Source organism: Vipera ursinii (genome assembly GCF_947247035.1).
Source record: "Vipera ursinii genome assembly, chromosome: 14".
Lineage (NCBI taxonomy): Eukaryota > Metazoa > Chordata > Lepidosauria > Squamata > Viperidae > Vipera > Vipera ursinii.
Genome location: NC_139527.1, coordinates 3,547,266 through 3,572,501, shown reverse-complemented (window position 1 = coordinate 3,572,501; position 25,236 = coordinate 3,547,266). Strand labels below are relative to the sequence as shown.

General features: G+C 47.1%; 1 protein-coding gene across 1 annotated transcript in view; it reads left to right on the top strand.

Annotated features, from left to right (window-relative positions):
• Positions 1 to 24,428, top strand: part of RASAL1 (RAS protein activator like 1) — a 30,412-nt gene extending 5,984 nt beyond the window's left edge. Inside the window, exons 2-21 of the mRNA XM_083373541.1 lie at positions 1,044 to 1,100; positions 2,537 to 2,650; positions 3,639 to 3,700; positions 4,537 to 4,666; positions 5,697 to 5,778; positions 5,879 to 6,016; positions 7,073 to 7,161; positions 7,844 to 7,961; positions 8,862 to 9,018; positions 9,339 to 9,403; positions 9,751 to 9,863; positions 13,763 to 13,955; positions 15,090 to 15,227; positions 16,173 to 16,317; positions 16,915 to 17,087; positions 17,882 to 18,019; positions 19,463 to 19,598; positions 20,870 to 20,990; positions 22,371 to 22,435; positions 23,764 to 24,428. Coding sequence (XP_083229667.1) covers positions 1,044 to 1,100; positions 2,537 to 2,650; positions 3,639 to 3,700; positions 4,537 to 4,666; positions 5,697 to 5,778; positions 5,879 to 6,016; positions 7,073 to 7,161; positions 7,844 to 7,961; positions 8,862 to 9,018; positions 9,339 to 9,403; positions 9,751 to 9,863; positions 13,763 to 13,955; positions 15,090 to 15,227; positions 16,173 to 16,317; positions 16,915 to 17,087; positions 17,882 to 18,019; positions 19,463 to 19,598; positions 20,870 to 20,990; positions 22,371 to 22,435; positions 23,764 to 23,903 — 2,374 coding nt within the window. The 3' untranslated portion in view covers positions 23,904 to 24,428. The remainder of the gene's footprint in view (positions 1 to 1,043; positions 1,101 to 2,536; positions 2,651 to 3,638; positions 3,701 to 4,536; positions 4,667 to 5,696; positions 5,779 to 5,878; positions 6,017 to 7,072; positions 7,162 to 7,843; positions 7,962 to 8,861; positions 9,019 to 9,338; positions 9,404 to 9,750; positions 9,864 to 13,762; positions 13,956 to 15,089; positions 15,228 to 16,172; positions 16,318 to 16,914; positions 17,088 to 17,881; positions 18,020 to 19,462; positions 19,599 to 20,869; positions 20,991 to 22,370; positions 22,436 to 23,763) is intronic.
• Positions 24,429 to 25,236: the final 808 nt, after the last annotated feature.

Below are 25,236 nucleotides of genomic sequence, written 5' to 3'. Positions count from 1 at the left end.
GATTTGGCCTGATATTAATCTATAAATAATGGTGAAGGAGGGGCTGTACACAATAACAGGGGGCATCAAGGTGCCGGCCTGCAGCGGCTCACCCAGGCATGTGGCAGGCAGCTGGAGAACGTGGCGTTTTGTTCATCGCATAAAAAGAAAAAAACAAAATCCAGAAACCCCCAAACTTGAGCAAAGCCCCCAGGACCAACAACAGAATTAAGGAATCGCGACATATTTTACCAATGGCTAGAAAAGCGAGTTAGAGAGAAAGGAACATGATATGTGCTGTGCAACATTGAATATATACCAGTAAGAAAAAGACTATGGAACGATTAACTAACCTATTGATTATGATAATATAGAAATTGACTCTTACTTATTGTTTTTTTAAATACGTGAACCCAGACAACATGCTGTTTGCTAAATATTAAGAATGTTATTTTTTAAAAAAAACAAAAAAATCCCCCAACCCTAGTCCTAACCCTAACCCTACAAAAAATAATAAAATATGTACAAAAATAGAATTGAGGAATTACTGTCTCCAGTCTGATCTCCGGTGAGTTGGGATTTAAGCTGCGTTGAATTTTGCCACGCTTGCTCCTGTGGAGCTGCGTCTCCGATTGTAAAGGTGGTCCTCGCCTCACAACAGTCCATTCAGTGACCGTTCAGAGTTACAACGGCGCTGGGGGGAAAAACAACAACACACCTCCGTTTTTCACACGGCTGTTGCAGCATCCCCAACAGTCGCGTGTTCAAAAGTCAGACGCTTGGCAACTGGCTTGTGTTTATCACGGTTGCACTGTGTCCCCGGGGGTCACGTGATCCCAGATTCACTTAACCACCGTGGGACTCACATAACAACTGCAGAGATTCACTTAGGCACTGTGGCAAGGAAGGTGGTGAAATGGAGCAAAACTCAACCTAACAGCTCTCTCGCTTAGTGTCTGGATTGCAAAGCTGCTGTCGGTGGAAAAAGTTTGCTTTTGAACTTGTCGAATGCGTTCGTAATTGGCACCAAACGTTCATCCGTGGTGTTGTTTTGTTCCTTCCAGGTCTGGCACAAGCGATCCCTATTGTATCATCAAGGTAGACAACGAAATTGTGGCACGGTAAGTGCAAGGGAAGGTGTGGCGCTTGGCACCAACTCCACAGCAGGAAGTGCAGAGCAGGGACCGGAGAGCATGAAATGGGATTTGTGTGTTGCTGTTGAAAGAATGTGTGCGTGTCAGGGCTTTTTTTTTTTAAAAAAAATCTTATTTTCCTTGAAAACAACTTTCCCCAAAGACAAGGGGGTAAACCTGCATTTTAGTCCAAGAAAAGGACCAGGAGAAAGTACAGTGCCAAACAAACCACAATGCTATTGTACAAACGTGATTGAGGTTATAATATCAACAGACTGATAGAACAGAATCTTGGTAGCTCCGGGTTGAACTGTGGGGTTCTTGGTGCTCTCTGAGCTGTGTGGTTTTCTTGCAGATGTTTCATGATCCAACTAGGTAACATCATCAGTGCTAGAAGGGAGTGGGGTTTGTGGAGAGGAGGAGGAGGAGGAGGAGGAGGAGGAGGAGGAGGAGGAGGAGGAGAACTGTGGGGTCCTGGGTGCTCTCTGAGCTTGGTTGTTTTCTTGCAGATGTTTCATGACCCAACTAGGTAACATCATCAGTGCTAGAAGGGAGTGGGGTTTGTGGAGAGGAGGAGGAGGAGGAGGAGGAGGAGGAGGAGGAGGAGGAGAACTGTGGGGTCCTGGGTGCTCTCTGAGCTTGGTTGTTTTCTTGCAGACATTTCATGACCCAACTAGGTAGCATCATCAGTGCTAGAAGGGAGTGGGGTTTGCGGAGAGGAGGAGGAGGAGGAGGAGGAGGAGAGTGGGGTTGCTGTTGGTTGGCGGTGTTAAAGGTCTCATTGCAAGCTGTTCCAAGCCAAGCTGGTGGGGATTTTGTCAATGCCGATGGGGCTCAAGTGGATTAGATTCGACATTTTTCTTCTCAAGGACCTGGAGTAGGCAGAGCCTGTTATTGTTCTTATTCTGATTGCAGTTGTTGTCCTTTTGCAAAATGCGCTCACCAGCCTCCAAAGAGAGCTATCCCTGTATTGTTCTTAGGATGCGTGCTGTCAAGGTTGAGTTGTTCAGATAATTATCAACAATAAGAATGGGAAGATGGCAGTGGGGTTTTTGCTTAAAGGAATTGGGGGGGGGGGGAGAAAACCCCAACGCATTGGCCGCAGTTTCAATGGGAAACGTCTAACCTAAAGGTCTCCAGTCTAAAAAGCCACTTTTTAAGGGATGGTTATGGGATGCTGGCTCCTTCAGCCTTTACTGTGTCCCTTCGGAAATGGGTGTAAGAGGTAGCTTGGCAACCCACTTGGTCTTCTCCTGGGAAAGAATCTGGCAAAAGCATCCATGATTTGGGCAGGGGCATCTCCAGTCTTGATTCCCTCCAGGCTCTTCAAACTGCCCTTTTGTGACATGTGGACTTCAACTCCCAGAATTCCTCAGCCAGCCAGGTCAAGAGACCCTCCCCCCTGCCTTTCTTCTGTCCTTCAGAACTGCCACGGTTTGGAAGAACCTCAACCCCTTTTGGGGGGAAGAATACACGCTGCACCTTCCCACGGGGTTCCATAACCTCTCTTTCTACGTCTTGGATGAAGACACCATTGGGTGAGTAGGACGCGAGAAGCGGAAGGAGAGAGAGAGACAATTCCGTTGAGGATTGAGGATCATGAGGATGATTTGCTGGGCCGTCCATCTTATCCGAAGAATTCTGGATGGTCCCTCAGAGGCGCAAACTACAATCCAATGAAATTTAAGTCTTTCTTTTTTAAAAAAAACAACGACAAAAACAAACAACAATATCCATACATTCACAATCGTTTTAAAAGAAAAATACAGGTCGTCCTTATAACCCACAACTTATGACCTTAACTTATGGCCACAAGGGAGCCCAAAATTTCCATTGTTAAGTAAGGCAGCTGTTATGTGAGTTTGGCCCCTCTTTGCCCCAGTTGTTAAGCGAATCGCTGCTGTTGTTAAGTGAATCATGAGGTCATTAAGTGAATCTGGCTTCCTCTATGGATTTTGCTTGTTGGAAGCTGGTTGTGAAAGTTACAAATGGCGATCACACACATTAGCTGTTTTTCCCCCTCCCTCCCTCCCTCCCTCCCTCTCTCTCTCTCTCTCTCTCTCTTTCTTTCTTTCTCTCTCTCTCTCTCTCTCTTTCTTTCTTTCTCTTTCTTTTTTCCTTCCTTTCTCCCCCTTTCTCCCCTCCTGCCCCTTCCTACCTGACTGCCCTTCCTTCCTTCCTTCCTTCCTTCCTTCCTTCCTTCCTTCCTTCCTTCCTTCCTTCCTTCCTCTTTCTTTCTTTCTTTCTTTCTTTCTTTCTTTCTTTCTTTCTTTCTTTCTTTCTTTCTTTCTTTTCAATTTCCATATTGGGAGGGTCTGGTCAAATCCAAGCCCCCAAGAATTGCCCATGCAGCTGCATTCTGCACTAGCTGAAGCTTCCAGACACTCTTCAAGGGTAAGCCCCATGTAGACCATGAAGTTAGGAGTAGAACAGAGGAAGGGAACAAAGGTATTGTTTTATTTTTATTTTTCTTCCTGGGCAAAACATTGTGGTTTCAGGTCTCTCTTTCGGCTCCTTTCTCTGCAGACATGATGATGTCATTGGCAAAATCTCCCTGAGCAAAGATGAGATTTCATCTCAGCCAAGGGGTAAGTCATCTGGGAGTTACTAAAGGATGCTCTTGTTGAAGAAAGCACCTAGAGGATCTTGATTCATCTTGCAATGCTAAGTGGGGTTTGCTCTGCTTAGATAGGGGATGTAGAAGAAGAGCAGGCAGAGCTGGAGGTGGAGGTGGAGTTAAGCGTGTTATCAGCTCAGAGTCATTAAAGGTAAAGGTAAAGGTTCCCCCGCACATGCGTGCTAGTCGTTTCCAACTCTAGGGGCCAGTGCTCATCTCCGTTTCAAAGCCGAAGAGCCAGCGCTTGTCCGAGGACGTCTCCGTGGTCCTGTGGCCGGCATGACTAGACGCCAAAGGCGCACGGAACGCTGTTACCTTCCCACCGTAGTGGTCCCTATTTTTCTACTTGCATTTTTACGTGCTTTCGAACTGCAAGGTTGGCAGAAGCTGGGACGAGTAACAGGCGCTCACTCTGTTACGCGGCACTCGGGATTCGACCCGCCAAACTGCCGACCTTCTGATCGACAAGCTCAGCGTCCTAACCCACTGAGCCACCGCGTCCCTACATTGCCTCAAATGGTCTGAATCCTTACCTGACCCTTATCTGGAGCAAATTTAACGTCCAACTTTAGCTGACCAGATTCTTGTGTATAGGCTTGAATAAATCCAATCTTGCTCTTCCTTGAAATTAACTTGCATCGTGGCAAATGAAACCATTCAGGCACGAAGGTGCAGTGCTTGGAGTAGGAAAAAAAAAAGTGGGACGGAGTGTCGGGCAGTTTCTCTGCAACTACAAAAGGGGAAAAACTCACCCAGGAGGAGATGAGAGAGAAGCTAGGTTGCCCTAATAATTTCTCTCTGTGTCAGGAATCGATAGCTGGATCAACCTGAGCCAGGTGGACCCCAACGAGGAGGTGCAAGGGGAAATCTCGCTGGAGTTGCAGGTGGTGGAGGAAGCCCATCAACGGTTGCTTTGCTGCCATGTCCTTGAAGCGAGGTAAAGTAAGAGAAGGAAGGTAGATCTGCCGATGGGGTGGGAAGCTGGCTGGGATTCCTTGGGAATGATATGGATGGTGTAGTAGGCAGATCTGGAGACAAAAACAAGTCTATAAGTGGCTTCCCCGTTTATGGCCACCCATCGCTCTCTCCGTCTCCCCTAACCTTCATACTTCTTCTAAGAAAACCTTTGCTGGAGCTCAACCAGCTTCTCTGCATGGTAGGGCAGGGGTCCCCAACCTGTGGGCCGTAGCCCACTAGCAGGCCGTGAGGGGTTTGCAAGTGGGCCACGGAAGCTCAGCTCCTCCAAAGATCTCCCCATTCTGCCTTTCCTCCTCCTCTTCCCTCCCTCTTCGATGACCTGGTCTGGATTGTCCTTCCAGAGGTTTTTGTCGATCCCTTGGAGACCATTTTTGGGGTCCTATCGAGAGCCTACCTGAGCAGAACGAGCCGCCAGCTCTTCTTTTCAAGCCGAGACAAGCCATAGAGGGGTGGGTGGGGGCCTGCTCCTGCCACCCCCGCCGGTGAAAATGCAGAAGGTGCCGTAATAGAAAGGTGTCGAGGTTGTTGAAAGGGAGTGTGATTTGGATTTGATTTTTTTTCCCTTTTCTCTCAGTCTCCCTTAGAAAGTGAGATAATTAACAGTTTGTGGGTTGTTGTTGTGAACATTTCTGGCAGTGGAAGAGCTGGGAGAAAGAACGGAAAGTTAACCGAAAGCGCCCTTGATTTGGCAGAACCTCTGTCGGAGATCAAACTCGGCTTTCCCACCAATAACTTGCCACCGCTGACGGAGATGGCCACGGGATGTTCCTGCTCAATAAGTTCAAATTATGTGTAACTTTCTTGCGCCAGAGCTTGTTCTTCTTCGCTGCTGATGGTTTTGCTAGATCTTTGCTGGAATGGATCACAATCAATGGTCTATCCGCTGAGGACTTGCTTAGTCTAGTCTAGGACACGCAAGTCTAGGATATGCTATTCCCCCTCCCCCCTGCTTTCCTTCCCTTGATCTGCTCTTGCCTTCTTCCCCTTAGAGATCTAGCGCCACGTGACCTCTCGGGGACCTCAGATCCCTTTGCCCGGATACTGTTTAATGGGCAGGTCCTGGAAACCGCCGTGAGTGTCTTTCTCTATACTTTGCACTCCTGTAAACTGACTGGAGTCCAAGGCTTTAAGATGAGGAAGCTCATCCTTTCCCTCTCTTATGACTCTTCAGATTATTAAGAAGACCCGTTTCCCACGTTGGGAAGAGATGCTGGAGTTTGTCCTGGAAGAGGGGGCTGATTCCGAGACTCCCCTTGTTGTAGAAGTCTGGGACTGGGATATGGTGGGCAAGAATGACTTCCTGGGGCAGGTAAGGAGAAAGAAGACTCATGGATGAAGGAGGTGGACGTGGCCTGAGCTTAACCAAGCACCCAATTGTGAAGGAACCCTGGGAGAAGGTCCAACCAACACAATTCTTCAGTTTTGAGGTTGACAGGCCATCTATGAACCCCATGTTTGCAGCACCCCCATCTCTCTTCCAGTCCTGACTGACTGCTCAGTCTATGGCTGAGTAGTGAGTAGAACCTGGAGGCTCCCTTCTTCTGGTCCAACAGCTTCATCACTAGACCACTCTGGTTCCTGCCTCCAGTCCTCAAGGACCCCAAAGTCCTCAAGGGAGCCTCCATTCCTGAGGAGGGGAATGGGAGCTGGGTCTCCCCACTTCTGGTCTTGAACCTTCACAACGACTGTTGGACTGGGAGGGAAGAATGTCCCCCAAAGTCCTCCATGGACATTCCATGGTTGGGGAAGCACTAGAACTCAAATCTCCCCACTTCTAGGGGACCATTTACACTATTTTCCTACTTTTGTCTCCCATCTAAGTTTGAATCTGCTCGAACCACGTGGAAGTTGTAGCTGAATCAACATCCCATCTTCTGTTGAGTTGCCCACTGTCCCATAGCCGGAGCTCTGAATTCATATCATGTCTCATAGCTAATCGTTCTGGCTATTTTATGGAAGAGAGCGCATTCTTCCTAGCTAATAATTATGTCAACCTCCTCAAAAAAAAAAGTTACAAAATATTGTTCGGTCCTGAGAGCTATAAGGAAATACCGTCTGTAAGGTTTGATAGAGTCTTTTCCATCTTATGTGACAAATCAATCATATATTCTACTTTTCAATGTTTGCATTTTGGGAAGTGCTTCGTTGGTTTCCCCCCCCCCCACTTTTCTCAAGCAGCAGGAAGATCTTTGATCTTGGTCTGTGACTGCAGAGGTAAATAGATGATAGATAGATAGATAGATAGATAGATAGATAGATAGATAGATAGATAGATAGATAGATAGATAAGGAAAGGAGCCTTTTGTAGCTGCAATTTAACTCGGATCCCCTGGATTTAATCTGCATTTTTCTGGTATCCATGCAGGTCAAGTTCTGTCTGGGCTCCGTGCAGAAGACCCTTCTCAAAGGCTGGTTCCGCCTGCTTCCTCCGGCCAACACAGGAGAGGACGCTGGGTAAATAAAGAGGTGGACTCTTGAGGACGCATGCAATGTTTGGGATCGTATCACTCTTTTCTTGATATTTGCCAAAATATCCCACCTCATTTCAGAGACCCGTGAATTACTTTTCTAGCTCTTAGCTAGGGAGCTGCTGAGCTAGTTCAGATTTAAAGAGATGTAACGAGAGATGGTTTGGTGTAGCAGTTAAAGAAGCCAGACTAGGAATGGGATATTCTTGAGTTCTAGATCTCCCTTAGGTGCCAGACCAGTAGAATGACTTTTGGCTAATCCCTCTTTGACCTAGGAAGAAAGCAGAGTTAAGTCATTTCTCAAAATGTTGCCCTGAAAACCAGTGTTTCTCATCCTCAGAAACGTTAAGATGTAGGGACTTCAATGCCCCCAAATTCCTTGGCCAGTACAAGTCAACTTTAACTCCCCGAATTCCCCATCTTACACAGGTAGACTTCAGCTCTCAGAATTCCCGTTGAATTCTTGGAGTTGAAGTCCAGTCACCTTCAATTTGCCAAGGTAGAGAGGTCCGATCAACTTCAATGTTCTGAGGTTGAAAAGTCCACTCAACGTCAAGTCCATGAACATCCAGTTCTTGATTTTAAACTGTAGCCTTCCTTTGTATTCTTCTTTTTACAAAGCATAACATACAGGTTAGATTTCATGCTGGCCTCTGCTCTGCTTGCAGGGGGAAACTGGGTCAACTAAGATTGCAGGTTCGGCTTGCTGAAGACAGGATTTTGCCTTCCAGCTACTATCGACCGCTCATAGACCTCCTTGTGGAGTCTGTCCTGTGTCTTCCAGAGGTGGGTAGTTGAACAGAACCTATATCAAACTGAACTAACTTTGTTGAATTACTTAATGTGGGAAGAAGGGGGAGGCAGCCTAAGCCTGGGACAAAATGAATGTGAATAAGAGAGTGAATCTAAGCCATGGTTGTTTTTAATTGTGGTTTGTTGGATAATTCACATTGGCTGGATACCTAAGTAATGAGAAGCCCTCCTTTATAGCTTAAAAACCATCATGGATCTGGATTCACACATCTGGTTAAACCTCTTCCAGAAAAAAATTACATTAGGCTTAGCATGATTCTGAAACCAATTTAACAGTCAAACGTATCAAGCCAAAATAACAATTGTTCTTTACATAGATTTCATTTCAAGCCAAAGGTTGTTAGTTCCAGTTTTGGCATCAACAGGTGCAGTGCAAACAGGAAAGAACAAAGTTTTCTCTCTATATGGATGAGGACAGCAGGAGTTGCTCTTGAGAAGTCTATCTCAAATCTGAAGTCTTGAGAGTCAAGAGGGATTTACACATTCGTGTGAACTTTCAATTCAATTCAATTCAATTCAATATTGGTCAAACCTTCAGATCAGTGCATTGGATGCCTTTGAATTGACCCAAATATTTGACAGGCTTTGCAGATAAAAATGTCTAATTGAATCAATCTGATCATCTGAAGCAGAAAAGTTGAAAGAAATCGCAAATGGCACCCATTCAATTATTTGACCCGAACTGAAGATTCAAATTAGACCTTACCTGATTTACACAGGTTTTGTAATGGACCCATCTCATGATTAATGCATACAGTTCTACTTCTCCATCAGTATCCTCAACCCAACGATGGAACTCAAGGCCTTTTCCAATATCGGGAAGGCAAACATAGGTGTGTGTATGCCACTGATAGGCATTGTGCTACTCTGCAGGAGGCAGATGACCTCACCCCACTAGCTCTTCTGGAAGAAGTATGTTTGGTGGAGAGTCGTCAAGATGTGTCCACCAAGCTTGTCAAGATTTTCCTTGGACAGGGCTTGGTTATACCTTTCTTGGATTACCTGAATTTCCACGAGATTTCAAGAACAAGTAAGTGCCTTCATATACCCAGCTTTGGCCCCCGCAATACACAAAAGATGGTGAGAGCCTAGATGCCTTAAACCTAGTTTTAAATTATGTGAAACCTAAGTAGTCATGAGCGAAAAGAAACGTGAGCCAAGATGTTTAGAGCGAGTGATGGGGCGGTGTTGAATTGCTTATTTTAAACACAAGATCATGGATGAGATGAGTTGGCTGATGGCGGTAGTAGAATGCCAAATGCAGAGAGGAACGATGATCACGGACGTCACTTACTCATCTTTAAATAATTAGAGGAGGCATGTCACATTTCTGCACGTTCTCTTTTCCAGCGGATCCCAACACTCTCTTCCGGTCCAACTCATTAGCCTCTAAGTCCATGGAGCAATTCATGAAGGTGAGTGAGGAGTAGAAGAATGTGGATTAGGATGGAGAAGGTTGAAGCAGGAGGATCCGTCTCAAAAATTGCTAGAAAGAAAGACACACTGTGAATCACAGAATATGTTTCAACTTGAAACTTCAGTCTGGTGCTCTGTTTTTATCTAGTTTGATTCGTACACCAATTGGGTTTCTTTTTTTGGTGGGGGGGAAGGGTAGAATGGGGTAAGGCTGGATGTATGTTGCCATGGTGGGAAAAAGGGTGGGTCAAGTGGCAAACGTCCCACCATAAGATATGGCAGCGCTTGTGAAAATGTTTAATTGCACTCCGATGGTTATGATGCCCAATTTCCTGCTCCTTTGTAGATAGTGGGAATGCCCTATCTCCATGAAGTTTTAAAAGTCATCATACACCGGATCTTTGAAGAGAAAAAGTATGTGGAACTGGATCCCTGCAAGATTGAACCTAGCCGGGCCAAGTAAGGAAATAGATACATATTTATTTAATGGATTCAATAATGTTTATGTAATTATAGCAATAGCATTTAGACTTATACAGCACTTCACCGTGCTTTACAGCCTTCTCTAAGTGATTTTACAGAGTCAGCTTCTTGCTCCCCCCCCCACACCCAATCTGGGTCCTCATTTTACCAGCTTCGGAAGGATGGAAGGCTGAGTCAGCCTTGAGCCGGTCAGGATCAAACTGCTGGCGGTGGGCAGAGTTTGCCTGCAATACCGCATTTTGACCACTGCGCCACCCCAGCTCTCAATTAACAGCCAAATTATACCAAATTATTTTGTGCATCTTACCACCCAGGAAGTAAATTCAAAATTTGCTTCACAAATGTCTCCCTTAGCCACAGAAACTTTGGGCTCGATTGTGGCCGTAAGATCGAGGACTACCCCTGCACTGTCTTGTGGATGTGATCACTTGTACCAATCAGCTCGCTGCTATCCAGGGTGTACAAAAGTCCTTTACTCCCGGGAGGTGCCAGGGGCGGTAAGAAAATGATTAAAAGAGTGGGGCAGGGGAACAGGCTTCATTCTCCCGAAGCTGTTCTCACCCCCACCGTGCTAATTAAAACAGAAATGGCAACGTTGGCCTGGCAGATGATTTATGAGTCTAAAAATAATTGGACAGAATGTTACTGGGTAAGATAAATCACAGCTCAGATGCGAATTGTGGCGGAAAACTCTAGGAATGAAGGAGGAACCTTTTCGCGCAGAAAAAAAAAGTCTCAAGATCTTCTTTGTAGTTGTGATACTCGGTTGTGCCTTGGTGCAGGCTGCATAGCACCTGAGGGCAGGACAAGAAACCACGGGTGGAGAGTCAGGACACCTGGAAATAAAAAGGAATTTCCTGACAGTGAGAAAGATTAATCAGTGGAATGGCTTCTCTCCAGAATCTGTGGGTGCTCCAACACTGGAGGTTTTCAAGAAAAGATTGGATATCCATTTTTCTGGCGTGGTACAAGGTTTCCTGCCTTGGGCAAAGGGTTAGACTAGAGGATCTCCAATGTCCCTTTCAACCCTATGATTTTATAATACCCACCTGGGTGTAATTTTTTTCCCTTCCCGCGGCATATTGTAAGTCATATCCCTTAATTGGGATTTCTTGACTCAAGGTTGAAAATAACTACGAATAGTCCTTACCTTCAACCATTCGTTTGGGACCGTTTGAGGTTACAACGGCATTGGGAAAAATGAGTGATGACCGTTTTTCACACTTACGACCATTGCCGCGTCCCCAGGGTCAGGGGATCAAAATTCGGACGCTTGGCCACGGACTCGCAATTAGGATGGCTTCAGTGTTCCCGGGTTATGTAATCACCATGTGTGCCCCTTTGATTTGTCAATGGGGAAGCCAAATTCTCTTAACAACCGTGCTACTGAGTTAGCAACTGCAGTGGTTCACTTAACAACGGTCGCAAGAAAGGTCCTAAAAAGGGGCAAAACTCACACAACAACTTAGCAGTGGAAATTTGTCAGTCTTCCTTTGATTCGGAAGAAGGAGACAGCTTAGGGGGAAGGGAGACTGTTAGGGATGGGATCTCTCCCCCCCAAAAATAGGGGAGATCCATGGGTCAAAATGGTCCTTAAGGACTATCCCCTAGTTTATCCAAGCAGGAGAACGCATATTCCCCTCTTGAAGATGACAGCCACTGAAAACCAAGCAGGATGCTTGTCTTTGCAAGAAAAATCTATTCTTCTATCACCTTTTTTTTTTAAAAAATGCGCTCATGTGGAACGGCCGTGGCTGTGTTGTGAGCGTTCGTTGTTGTTTGTGGTGTGTGAGAACCCATGCTTGATTGAGGTGAGTGATGATGGCACCCAGCGTTGCGTTGAGAGGAGAGTGCCAACGTGATGGGACGGGCTGGAGAACAGGCAGCCCAGCTCGCGATGAGATTTTCAGATCCTCCAAAGATAGCTTACTGTTCTTGGGAGAGATGCTGTTCACTCAGGTTGCTAGGCAACCCTGTCTCCGGGATGCTGTTGAGAAGAACATGGCACTGCATCAAGATAGCGTCGGTGTGGGAGTTGTGCCGCTAGAGGGTGTGCCCCTGAAAAAGCCATGTGTCTTGCTGGAGACGCAGGCAAGAGCACACAAGCTGGGAATGACGTATCCCAAGACACGGGAAGTGAGCATCGTGGTCTGGGCAGCTTAAGCCATCTTCTTAGATCCACATGACCCTGAAATAGATGAGGATGCTTCCAATCCTAGAATCCCAGAGGTGGTAGGAAGGGGTCCTTGAGGTTCTCAAATCTTCGAGTGACCGTCTCGAATGCCCATCAGGAGTAGAAAGGGCCAAGGTGAAACCACTGTGAGCCTAAGTGAATATTATAAACAGAAGGGAAATTTAATAGCAAAAATAAAATTGAGAAATAAATCACACTTTGGTGATGTAAGACCAAAAGAAGAGCGTTTTATTTTTGTCCTTTCTGTAGAGGGATGTTTCATTTAGGGCAAGGGTAGGCAACCTGGGCTCTTTTATGACTCGTGGACTTCAACTCCCAGAATTCCATGCTGGCTCAGGAATTCTTGGAGTTGAAGTCCACGAGTCATAAAAGAGCCAAGGTTGCCTACCTTTGATTTTTAGGAGGTACTTTTTAAGTGTCCTATTAAGTGTCCTATTAAGGGACGCGGTGGCTCAGTGGGTTAGGACACTGAGCTTGTCGATCAGAAGGTCGGCAGTTTGGCGGGTCGAATCCCAAGTGCCGCGTGACAGAGTGAGCACCTGTTACTCGTCCCAGCTTCTGCCAACCTAGCAGTTCGAAAGCACGTAAAAAATGCAAGTAGAAAAATAGGGACCGCTCCGGTGGGAAGGTAACAGCGTTCCGTGCGCCTTTGGCGTCTAGTCATGCCGGCCACATGACCACGGAGACGTCCTCGGACAAGCGCTGGCTCTTTGGCTTTGAAACGGAGATGAGCACCGGCCCCTAGAGCTGGAAATGACTAGCACGCATGTGCAGGGGAACCTTTTCCTTTACCTTTTATTATACTTTTGCTTTAGACATTTGTTCAGGACCATGGAGACCACCCTCGCTTCTGGATGAGTTATTCTAGTACAGGAAAGTCCTCAGATTATGGCTGCACGTGAGCCCGAAATTTCTGTTGCTAAGTGAAACATTTGTTAAGCGAGTCTGCCCCATTTGGTGACCTTTCTTGCCACAGTTGTTAAGCGAATCGCGGTAGTGGTTAAATTAGTCAAACTGTTGTTAAGTGAATCCGACTTCCTCCCCTTGACTTTGCGTGTCAGAAGGTCACAAAAGGGGATCACGTGTCACCCCCCCGGGATGCTGCGACCATCATGTATACGAGTCAATTGCCGAGCGTCTGAATTTTGATCACGTGAGCACGGGGATGCTGCAACGGTCGTAAGTGTGAAAAACATGGCCACAAGTCCCTTTTTTCAGTGCCGTCGTAACCTGGAACACTCAACAAAGTGTTGTAAGTCGAGGACGACCTGTACTGGATCCTATGAATGAAAGGTATAGTCCTTGATTGTCAACTGGTGACTTAGTGACCTTTGAAAGCTACAACGGACCCTCCCCAAACTGTGCCTTACGACGCTGTTAGTTAATTAGTCAATTCTTACGGTACACAGATTAAACTGCAACATCTTACCCCAATTCTTGAATGCTGTTGTGCTGGCCGGGGACCAAAATAAGGGAATAGCCACTGCTCTGCCTAAAAGGAAGCTCTTTAAACCTTGTTGCAAATCCTTCCGCTGACTACTTCTCAGACCTCGGAGAAAGTGGGTTCCAGCCGTGCGGTAGACTTGAGCTGCTTCGAGGGGGCGCCGTTGTCTTTTTTTCTTACCTTTTAAAGTGCAAATTCCTCTTTCCCACACCTCTTCCTTCGGGCTATTCCCTTCAGGAGGATCTCCTTCAAAGGCTCCCTGTCTGAGGCCCAGATCCGAGACAGCAGCTTGGAGGTGCTGAAGGGGTATCTGGGAGACATCGTGGAGGCCATTGTGGGCTCAACGGAGAAGTGCCCTTCCCTGATGAGGGCGGCCTTCAAGCAGCTGTACAAGCGGGTGGAGCAGCGGTTTGAGGAAGCAGAGAGTCAGGTAAGTATCGGTAGGAGAGGATCTTGTTAGCTCAGGGTGGAACTGTGGAGTAACCTGGTCAGGGCTGGAGTGGGGTTTGGGAGGAGGAGGAGCATTGTGGGGTCCTGGGTGCTCTCTGAGCTTGGTGGTTTTCTTGCAGATGTTTCATTATCAAATTAGGTAAGATCACCCAGGGTAGAAGGCAGTGGGGTTGTGTGGAGGAGGAGGAGGAGCAGGACTGTAGGGACCTGGGTGCTCTCTGAGTTTGCTTGTTTTCTTGCAGACCTTTCATGAGCCAAACTAAGCAACATCATCAGTGCTAGAAGGGAGTGGGGTTTGTGGGGAGGAGGAGGAGGAAGGGGAGGAGGAGGAGGAGGAGGAGGAGGAGGAGGAGGAGGAGAGGGGCTGTGGGGTCCTTGGTGCTCTGTCAACTTGGCTGTTTTCTTGCAGACCTTTCATGAGCCAAACTAAGCAACATCATCAGTGCTAGAAGGGAGTGGGGTTTGACTCTATTTATTTTTTTATTTTAATTCCATTTATATCCCACCCTTCTCCGAAGACTCAGGGCCGCATACAAGCTTAGCAGTAAGCTTGTAAGCTTACTAAGCAGACTCTGTTCATATACAGTGGCTTGCCCTGTTGACAGATAGCCTATTCCCTTCTAGCACTGATGATGTTACCTAGTTGGGTAATGAAATGTCTGCAAGGAAACAAGCAATGCTCCGAGAACTCCAAGGACTTCACAATCCTCCTCCTCCTTGTAACCCCCGCTCCTTTCTAGCACCGATGATGTTACCTATCGTAGTTGGGTCACGAAGCCATCAAATTCAGAGAGCACCAAGGGCCCCACGCTCTGGTGAGTCTTTGAGGACCTAGCAGGCTGTCCCAAAGAGGGGAGACCCCCCCAAAAAAAGCTCTTCTCTTGAAAGGTGTGGTTTTCCAGACAACAGAAGATGTGAAAGAGCTAGATAGAGGTCTGGGTGACGATCCAGAGAACTTGGTACGGGGAAGGGCGCAAATCCTTGCCATTTCAGAAAGCATCCTGAGGTTGCCTTGGGTGCTTTCACGTTGGTAATTCAAAGGGAGCTTTTTCTTTTCCCATCAGGGTGACTGGCTCTATCTGTACCTTCTTCATTCTTGCTGATCTCTTCCCAGGAAGCCAAATACGTCTCCATCAGCGGCTTCCTCTTCCTCCGCTTCTTCGCCCCTGCAATTCTAACCCCGAAGCTCTTCAATCTCCGAGACCAGCATGCAGACACGCAGACAAGCCGGACCCTCTTGCTCCTGGCCAAGGTGTACCTGAGTTTCACCTAGGAAGGAAGGAAGGAAGGAAGGAAAGGAGGGAGGATCTGGCCTTGAATGGAGAGAAAGAAAAAGGAAGGGAGGGAGGGAGGGAGGGAGGGAGGAAGGAAGGAAGGAAGGAAGGAAGGAAGGAAGGGAGGGAGGGAGGGAGGGAGGGAAGATAGTCAGGTAGGAAGGGGAGGGAGGGAAGGGGGAGAAAGGAAGGAAAGAAAGAAAGAAAGAAAGAGAGAGAGAAGAAATAAATAAAAAGGGAGGGAGGGAGGGAGGAACGGAGGGAGGGAGGAAGGAAGGAAGGAAGAAGGAAGGAAGGAAGGGAGGGAGGGAGGGAGGGAGGGAAGATAGTCAGGTAGGAAGGGGAGGGAGGGAGGGGGGAGAAAGGAAGGAAAGAAAGAAAGAGAGAGAATAAATAAATAAAAAGGGAGGGAGGGAGGGAGGGAGGGAGGGAGGGAGGAAGGAAGGAAGGAAGGAAGGAAGGAAGGAAGGAAGGAAGGAAAGGAGGGAGGATCTGGCCTTGAATGGAGAGAAAGAAAAAGGAAGGGAGGGAGGGAGGGAGGGAGGAAGGAAGGAAGGAAGGAAGGAAGGAAGGAAAGAAGGAAGGGAGGGAGGGAGGGAGGGAGGGAGGCAGGGAAGATAGTCAGGTAGGAAGGGGAGGGAGGGAGGGGGGAGAAAGGAAGGAAAGAAAGAAAGAAAGAGAGAGAATAAATAAATAAAAAGGGAGGGAGGGAGGGAGGGAGGGAGGGAGGAAGGAAGGAAGGAAGGAAGGAAGGAAGGAAGGAAGGAAGGAAGGAAGGAAGGCAGGCCATGGGTGTTGTCACTAAATGGCTACCACATGCAGAAGAGTGTTAACTCGTGTTTGGTTGGTTGGGTTCTTCTGGCGTAGCTCAACGGGCATCTTCATGCCAATGGCTCTCTGTCGCTTGCCTCTCTCCCTGGCAGGCAGTTCAGAGCATTGGCAACCTCGGGCTCCAGCTGGGGCACGGCAAGGAGCAATGGATGCAGCCCCTGCATCCATTCATCCTCACCAGCATTGGGCGCGTGCAAGAATTCCTCGACGGGCTGATAGATGTGGACACGGAGATGGGTGAGCCACTTCATTACACTGTACTGCCCTGGTAAGGCCACACGTGGGATAGCGCGTCCAGTTCTGGTTATCACAATGTTAAAAAGATGACGAGATTCTAGAAAGGCTTGGGGTGGGTGGGTGAGACAATAGCTGTCTTCTAATATTTGAGGGGCTGTCTAGAATAGAATGGAATGGAATGGAATGGAATGGAATGGAATGGAATGGAATAGAATAGAATGGAATGGAATGGAATGGAATGGAATGGAATGGAATGGAATGGAATAGAATAGAATAGAATAGAATAGAATAGAATAGAATAGAAGAATAGAATAGAATAGAATAGAATAGAATAGAATAGAATAGAATGGAATGGAATGGAATAGAATAGAAATCTCCTGCTTGAGCAGTGGGTTGGACTAGATGACATCTAAGGTCCCTTCCAATCCTGTTGTTTTAAGTTCTATATTCTACATGATGCTCTCCCAGAAGCAAGAGGTCCATATTGCTCTAGAGACAAACATGGATGGAAAAGTTCTCCACATTCACTTAGCATGTTTTCACTCGATGGATGCATTCGAGTTCTCTCCTTTGTTTTTTTTCTCCCCTATCTCGAAGGAAGTGAAAAAAAACCTTGGACCCTCTTCCACTCATCAGCCATCATCAAAGAAGGTTACCTGCAGAAACGTAAAGCAGAAAGTGTCCATCTGGTGTCCCGTTTCACCTTCAAAAAGCGTTACTTCTGGTTGACTCATGAAAGCTTTTCCTATTCCAAATCTCCAGAGTGGCAAGTAAGAACCAGACTTTCATCTGTCTGTCTGTCTGCCTGCCTGCGTGCCTCCCACCCACCCACCCACCCATCTGTCTCTCCATATCTATCTATCTATCTATCTATCTATCATCTATCTATCTATCTATCTATCTATCTATCTATCTATCTATCTATCTATCTATCTATCTATCTCTGTCCATCATCCATCCATCCATCCATCCATCCATCCCCCCCTCTCTCCATCCATATCTATCTATCTATCTATCTATCTATCTATCTATCTATCTATCTATCTATCTATCTATCTATCTATCTCTGTCCATCATCCATCCATCCATCCATCCATCCATCCATCCATCCATCCATCCATCCATCCATCCCCCCTCTCTCTATCCATATCTATCTATCTATCTATCTATCTATCTATCTATCTATCTATCTATCTATCTATCTATCTATCTATCTATCTATCATCTCTATTTATCATTTCTGTCCATTATCATCCATTCATGCATCCATCCATCCTTCCATCCATCCCCCCCCCTGTCTCCATCCATATCTATCTGGGACACTGCAAATGTTCTAAATGCACGCCAGGTGCCAGTCACCCAAAATTTGATCACATGACCTTGGGGAGGCTGCAAGCACCGTGCATAAGTCACTTTTTCCAGTGCTGTTGTAACTTCAAACCGCCACTGAATCAATAGTTGTAAGTTAAAGACTTACCGGTAAACCTAGAACCACATAGTACTGCTGGGTGTGCTTGTGGTCTGGGACTACCTCGCAGGGCTAGCGTTTCTTCTTCGTGCTCAGGTCCGTACCTCCATTCCGGTCCAACGAATCTGTGCCGTGGAACGGGTGGATGAGAATGCTTTTCAGCAGCCCCACATGATGCAGATCACGACGAGAGAAACGGGGGGCCAGCTGCTTACGATCTACATTCAGTGCAAGGTAGGCCTGATTTGGGATGACGAGGGCAGCCCTACACATCTGCCAGCACTGACGCGATTGCCTAGTCGGGCGATGAGACGTCTGCAAGAAAAAAAGGGGGCTCGCCGGATGCGCTGGGGAATTGCAGACCTTCAAATCCCCAGCCGTTCAGGAAGGTTTGGGTGTTGGACATACAGTATCTTGGAAGCGCCAAATTGGGGAAACCTGTTTAGCCGGAATACCGTGTCCAGTTTTGATCACCAAGGATTCAAATAAGGCGTTGAGACTCCGGAAAGAGCGCAGAGAAGAGCAACAAAGAGGATCAGGGGACTGGAGGCTAAAACATACGAAGAACGGCTGCAGGAATTGGGGATGTCTCGTCTAGGGAAAAGAAGGACCAGGGGTGACATGATAGCATCTTCCAATATTTGAGGGGCTGTCACAGAGAAGACGGGGCGGGGTCAACCTATTTTCCAATGCACCTGAGGGCAGGACAAGAAGTAGCAGGTGGAAGCTTGTCAAGGAGAAGACAGCAGTACGGGAAGTTGTTTTTCCTCGGCTTTCTTCTGCCATGTTTTTGGCAACTGGGGTTTTTCTAACGAAAAGGAAGATTTGGGGCCGTTTCGCATTTCAAGAACAGTTAAGCTATCCTTCTCTTCTTCCACTTTTCCTCTTCCTGTCTCTCTTCCTCTTCCTCTCTCTCTCTCTCTTCTTTCTTTCTCTCTTTCTTCTTCCTCCTCTTCCCCTCTCTCTTTCTTATCCTCGTCCTCTTCTTTTCTCTTGCCTTTTTCTTTTTCTCTTCCTCTTCCCCGGCTCTAAATAGCAGGGAATTAAGCGGCCTGCTTTCTATGGGCCTGCGGAACTGCATACAGCGTGCAGTTTGCCTCCTGCGCGATGTGGACGTTCTCTCTGCTGGCCGCATAATGATTAATCTCCTAGCAAACGCTTACGTCTGGGAGAAAGGCATGCAACATCCCCTGCCCCACCCCACCCCCACCCCCAGCATTTGAGAGAAAGAGCTTTTTTTTATTCCATTTATATCCCGCCCTTCTCCGAAGACTCAGGGCGGCTTACAAGCTTAGCAGTAGCCTTCATTCTATGTATATGCCTGCTTATTAGGGCTTTCACACACACCCCAAGCGGCATTATTACAAAGTCAGCTTAATTGCCCCCAACAATCTGGGTCCTCATTTTACCTACCTGGGAAGGATGGAAGGCTGAGTCAACCTTGAGCCTGGTGGGACTCGAACCTGCACTAATTGCAGGCAGCTGGTGTTACTTGAGGAGGCATTAGCCCACTGCTCCACCAAGGCCCTTGAGGTTTGCCAGTCCCCAAAGGCCAGCTCAGGCAGAAACTTACAACAGCAAAGAGAAGCAATTGATGAGGGCTGCTTCTGCTGTAACTGAATCTGTCCCTGCACCTTCTTCTTCTTTTCCCCTTCCCCCCCACCCCTTTTTGGGCAGAATGTCAACGAGCTGAACCAATGGCTTTCGGCGATCCGAAAAGCCACCATCTCCAATGAATGCATGCTGCCCTTTTGCCATCCGGGAGCCTTCAGAAGCAATCGCTGGACCTGTTGCTTGCAAACGGACCGAGCCGGTAATCAGACTGTCCATGGTAGAATCCCAGACTTGGAAGGAAGCTCCTGACATGATGGAAGAAAGGCTGATCCCTGTCCAGGATTCTCCAGAAGTTCTGGAAGTGTAGGACTTGAAGGAGTCTCTAGATGTTCTAGGACCTGAAGGGTTCTCTAGAAGTTCTAGGATCTGAAGGGTTCTCTAGAAGGTCTAGGATCTGAAGGGTTCTCTAGAAGTTCTAGGATTTGAAGGGTTCTCTTGAAGGTCTAGGGTTGACGAGAAGTTCTAGGATTTGAAGGGTTCTCTAGAAGTTCTAGGATTTGAAGGATTCCCTAGAAGGTCTAGGGTTGACGAGAAGTTCTAGGATTTGAAGAGTTCTCTAGAAGTTCTAGGATGTGAAGGTTGTCTAGAGGTTCTAGGACTTGAAGGTTCTCTAATAATGAGGGGTCCTTGGTGCTCTCTGAACTTCTTTTATTACAGACATTTCATTACCCTACTAGGTAACATCATCAGTGCTCGTCCTGATGTTGTTACCTAGTTTGGGTAAGGAAACGTCTGCAAGGAAACAACCAAGCTCAGAGAGCATCAAGAACCCAACAGTCCTGCTCCTCATCACCTCCTCCTCCTCCTCCATTCTGCAAAATCCACTTCCTTCTGGCCCTGATGATGTTACCTAGTTTGGGTAATGAAATGTATGTAAGAAAACAACCAAGCCCAGAGAGCACCAAGCACCCAAAATACACCTGGAGAGATCTTCATTCCAAACTTCCTTTCCCCCATCGTCCAAACTCAGATGAGCAGCTGGCAGCGGTGAGGATTTGCATCTCTCCAGAGGTTGATAGATAGCAAACCTATCAGCCCCCACTGACCGGAGAGACTGGCTATTGTAAATTAGTAGTAAGGAGCATGATGGCTCACGAGGTTAGCGTGCTGGGCCGACAATCAGCAGGGTCGTGTTCAAGACCTCCTGCTGCCACAGGGCAGGGTGAGCTCCCGTCACAGGCTCCAGCTCCTGCTGACCCAGCAGTTCGAAAGCAGGTCACTGCGAGTAGATAAATGGGTACCACTTCAGTGAGGAACTTCATGGAGACATGAAAGGAGCCCCCAACTGGGCCTCCCCCCAAACCACGGTGATGCCGCTGGCAAGTCCTTTCGCCACAGAATCACTTTGGTGCTTTTGACAATGGGGAAAAAATGTAGTAGTTTCCCAGGACTCCATTCCCCACCTCTGGGCTATGCAGCCATCTCTTCCCTCAACTTAAAGGCCCACCTGTGGTTATGGTTTGGTTACAGTTCGGGGCTGCAGCCGTACACATTCTGCAGTGACCCTGGGAGACTGGAGTGACCCGCTGGATCCCGACGCAGAAGCCCAGATGGTGTACAAGCAGTTTTTGTTGCACAAAGACAAGCTCAGGTTTGTACGGGGCAATTGGATCGGTCCCATCCTGCTTGGCGAGGGGGACACTGTGCAGGCAGAATTGCGTCCAAGGAAGAAGATACAGATAGTTCTGGACTTACAACAGGGGCCAGAACATTTACCATTATGTGGTGCAGTTGGTAAGTGAGGCTTCATAAAACTGCGCTTGATTTTACTGTCTTTTTTTTTGCCATGGAATTAAGGAGAAACTATCTGACAGTGAGGACAATTAACCAGTGGAACAGAAATCGTGGGTGCTCCATCCCCTGAGGTTTTTAAGAAGAGACTAGACAGTCACTTGTCTGAGATGGTATAGGTTCTCCTGCTCGAGCACGGGGCTGGACTAGAAGACCTCCAAGGACCCTTCCAGCTCTATTCTATTCTAAGATCTTCCCTGATGGCCTCTCCATTTGACTTTGGTTATCAGAACCAGGTTGGGAAGGTCAGAAATGGTCGATCACATGACAGCCGAATCGCCGTCATGTGACTGTGGGGACCCGGTGATGGTCGTAAGCCAGAAGGTCGCCAAAGGGGGTCATGTGGCCCCAGGACGCTGCAACCGTCATAAGTACATGCCGGTTGCAAAGTGTCCGAGTTTTGATCACGGGATCCCAGCGATGCTGCAACGGTCATAACTGTGAAGAACGCCTATCACTTTTTCCCAATGCCATTATAACGATCGCTAAGCGAAAAGTTGTAAGTCAAGGACTGTCTGTAGTAGAGTTTGTGCTCATCCTGCACGCCCATGGGTGCGGAGGAAGTTTCTCCGTATTGACACATTGGGCATGGTGTTGTCATTTCGCGTGGCCAGCAGGAGGCAGTACACAGCGAGTTTCATTCCATTTGGCGTTTCTCAGGTCTTAAATTTAGCAGAGGTTTCCTGCAGAGGGCACCCCCAGTTAGGGAATTATCCCAGGGTTGTTTATTATTATTATTATTATTATTATTATTATTATTATTATTATTATTATTATCATCATCATCATCATCATCATTATTATTATTATTATTATCATCATCATCATCATCATCATCATTATTATTATTATTATTATTATTATTATTATTATTATTATTATTATTATTGCAGATAGATAGGTGAAATGATCCTTTCCTGCACATTCAACTAGCTTTTCTCGTTCCGAGTTCAGGGTGGATAGACTGGAAATTATTTTTAAAACCGCTGTTTTAAAAAGGTGGTTTTTCTCTCTCTGCGTTGCTTACTGAAAGGCCATTCCAGGTGTTGGGATGTCCTGTCCTCATGGGACCATGCTCCGGAAGCTTGCAATTAATGAGGCTGGTGATTAATTGCCACTTTCAATTCACTTTTAAGGCTTATTTCCCTGTGATTAATTGCTTGCTTTTTCCGCTCCGTAGGGAAAAATACCGGGAGATTTCCAAGACAGAGGCTGTGCAGGAACAAAGCAACACAGCCAAAAAAGGTAGGCCTTAGTCTTTGAGGTTGCCTAGAAGCTGAGATGGGTACAAGGCGATAAAAATAAACCGCCAAAGTGGTTTGTCTCCATGCATGATCAACACTGCGTAACTCAGCCAGCGTTACTTCCTTCCAGTAGCTTGACTTTGTCACAATTCCTCTGCTGTCAGCTAGTCCTGGAGATCTGCCTCCTGTTTTGCATACCACAGGGCCACCAATATACACAAACAGGCTTGTGTACTGCTGCACTGGTGTGTGCAAAAGGCCTTGGGAGACAGGAGGAAAAGAGAGGCTGCCTAGGAAATGGACACAGGATAAGAGCTGATGATGTTACCTAGCTGAGTAGTGAAACATCTGCAAGAAATCCACCAAGCTCAAAAAAGCATCAAAGACCCCACAGTCCTCCTCTTCCTCCTCTTTGTAACCCCCCCCCTGCCTTCTAGCACTGATGATGTTACCTAGCTTGGTCTGCAAGAAAACAGCCAGGTGCAGAGAGCACCGAGGACCCCTGTTTTCAACCCTGAGCTACAAATATTCTCTGTTATTGAGATCAAAAGTCCCGCTTCCAAGTCTGCCATCCCATGACAAATCTGTGCATGCCTACTCAAGGGTGAATGAGTCGGGTCTCCTGCATGGATGACCAATATGCTTTGCGAGAAAGTTAAAAAAGATACTTTAAGCAAACCCAAGTGAATGACACTGGAGTATCGTTAGATAATTAGTTCGACGGCAACCCAGCGAGATGCGATATTGGGCTTGAATGTCCAACAAGACTTGGCTCATCCCTTAGGAGCTGAATAGCAAGCTAAAATCTCTGAGGAACTGTGGCCTTCTTGGGCCACAAGGGATTGTCACCGGGCAAAATTGAGAAGGAGAGAGATTTACTGAATGTGGTGGAAAGTAGCCTGGAATCCCAGAAGGAAGGGCTACCTCCCAAAGGGCAAAGAAGCAGTGGAACTTTGGAATCTCGGATAGGCAGGAAGAGGAAAAAGACGGATCCTCCTTAGCAGTCCACAGAGTGTATCTACAGCTTTAGCCTGGCAAGATCCTGTCTCTAGATGAACTTCAATCCAACAGAATCATCCAGATCGTTGGATTATTCAGTATGGGTTCATCCATGCACAGAAGCCCATTTTTCCTAGTGACTTGTGGGGACCCTGCTTGTCTTACCTGCTTTTGGGTTGATGAGGACCCCCGTTAGATTTCTCCGGCCAAGTAGGAGCAAGGTGGCGGAGCTCTAGAAAAAGCACCACTGGAACGTCCGCCTTTCCTAACTCAAGGTTGATCTCCCATTGTTTTTTCTCTCTCTCCTGCTCTTCTCTACTCCACACCCAGCTTCAGAGAAAAACCAGCGAAGGCTGACAGCTGCCGCCCGTCTTCTAGAAGTCATCCAAGGTCTGGAGCAGGCCCACAGGGCTTTTGAACGTCAAGAAGATGTAGAGACAGCAGGGACTGGTGCTCTACCACCTCCTTAGATGGCATCTCCCATTGGGAACCAGATTGTTTTTGTCTGTGTCGTATTGTTGACGTCGTCTTTACATCTGTCTGGAGAAGAAAGCAACTGCCTACACTGCAGATTATGCTCTTGTTGAACAATGTCCCCTTGGAAGGAGAACATGGCAGGAATTACAACACCGTCCTATCCTCCTAGCTGTACTCAACCAGTGTTCTACATGAATCTAGAAGAATGGGGGTGGGGTGGGGTGTCCATGTTCTGCTTAGCACAGAGATGGATGGAAGTTAGTTTCTCTGGCCCACAAGTCTCCTGTAGCCCAGGACTGGAGGTCTTGGCGCCATCCTCTCTGTTTGATCAAGTTTCTAGTCTTTATCACAGTAACGATAAGCTTGAAAACATGGGGGAGGGAAGTCCTACTCCAATCTCAAGAGGAGAGACCGATGGCTGCATCACACTTTGAGAGGGGCTAAATAAACTCTTTCCCTCTATAACTCTCTGAGCTATAAAAAGCGGGCCATGTAAGCGAACTTTGAAAAACAGAGAATAAAACAATGCGAAATGTGGACATTGTTGGCTGTCTCTTTTTTTTTGTCTAGATCAGGATACCCCAAACTTGCAACTTTAAGACTTGTGGACTTCAAGTCCCACAATTCCCCAGGTCTCCAGCTGTGAAGGTTCTCCATGTCTGCCAAGAGAGGGGGGGGGGAAAAAACCGCCCCTATGCATCAGTCGTTCCTCTGAAAACTCGCTTACACATGGGTTTCTGTTGTGCAATTCATCCTTGTCTATAACTATCTGCAAATCATCTCCAATATATGGACCTGAGTGGGTTTTATTTCTCTCGAGTTCAGTGGAGCCATTGACGACCAGAAAAAGCTGTCCATTCAGAGGCCTTTTACTCTCTCTTCTTTTCCTTTCCTTTCCTCCCTCCCGCATTTCCTCCCTTCCTTTCTTTCTTCTCTCCTCCCCCTCTCCTCTTTCTTTCTTTTCTTTCTTCCTTCCTCCATCCATCCCTTCTTCCATCCTCTCTCTCCTTTCCTCCCTCCCTATCCCACTGTTATCTTCCTTCCTTCCTTCCTTCCTTCCTTCCTTCCTTCCTTCCTTCCTTCCTTCCTTCCTTCCTTCTTTTCTTATTTTCTTCGTGACTTTTTTAACCCCACCCTGCATGCTCCCCTGCTCTCCGAAGTGAACCTGTGCAGAGCCACAGGGTCCGGCCGCGGATTGTGAGGGCTGTCGAGAATTACCCGTAGCCAACCCCGTTATTCTCTCTCTTTCTTTCTCTAGCAAAACAGTTCTTCGGCAGCTGAAAGGAAACATGCCACCGAATTAGGCTCAGAGTGCCAAAGGCAGAG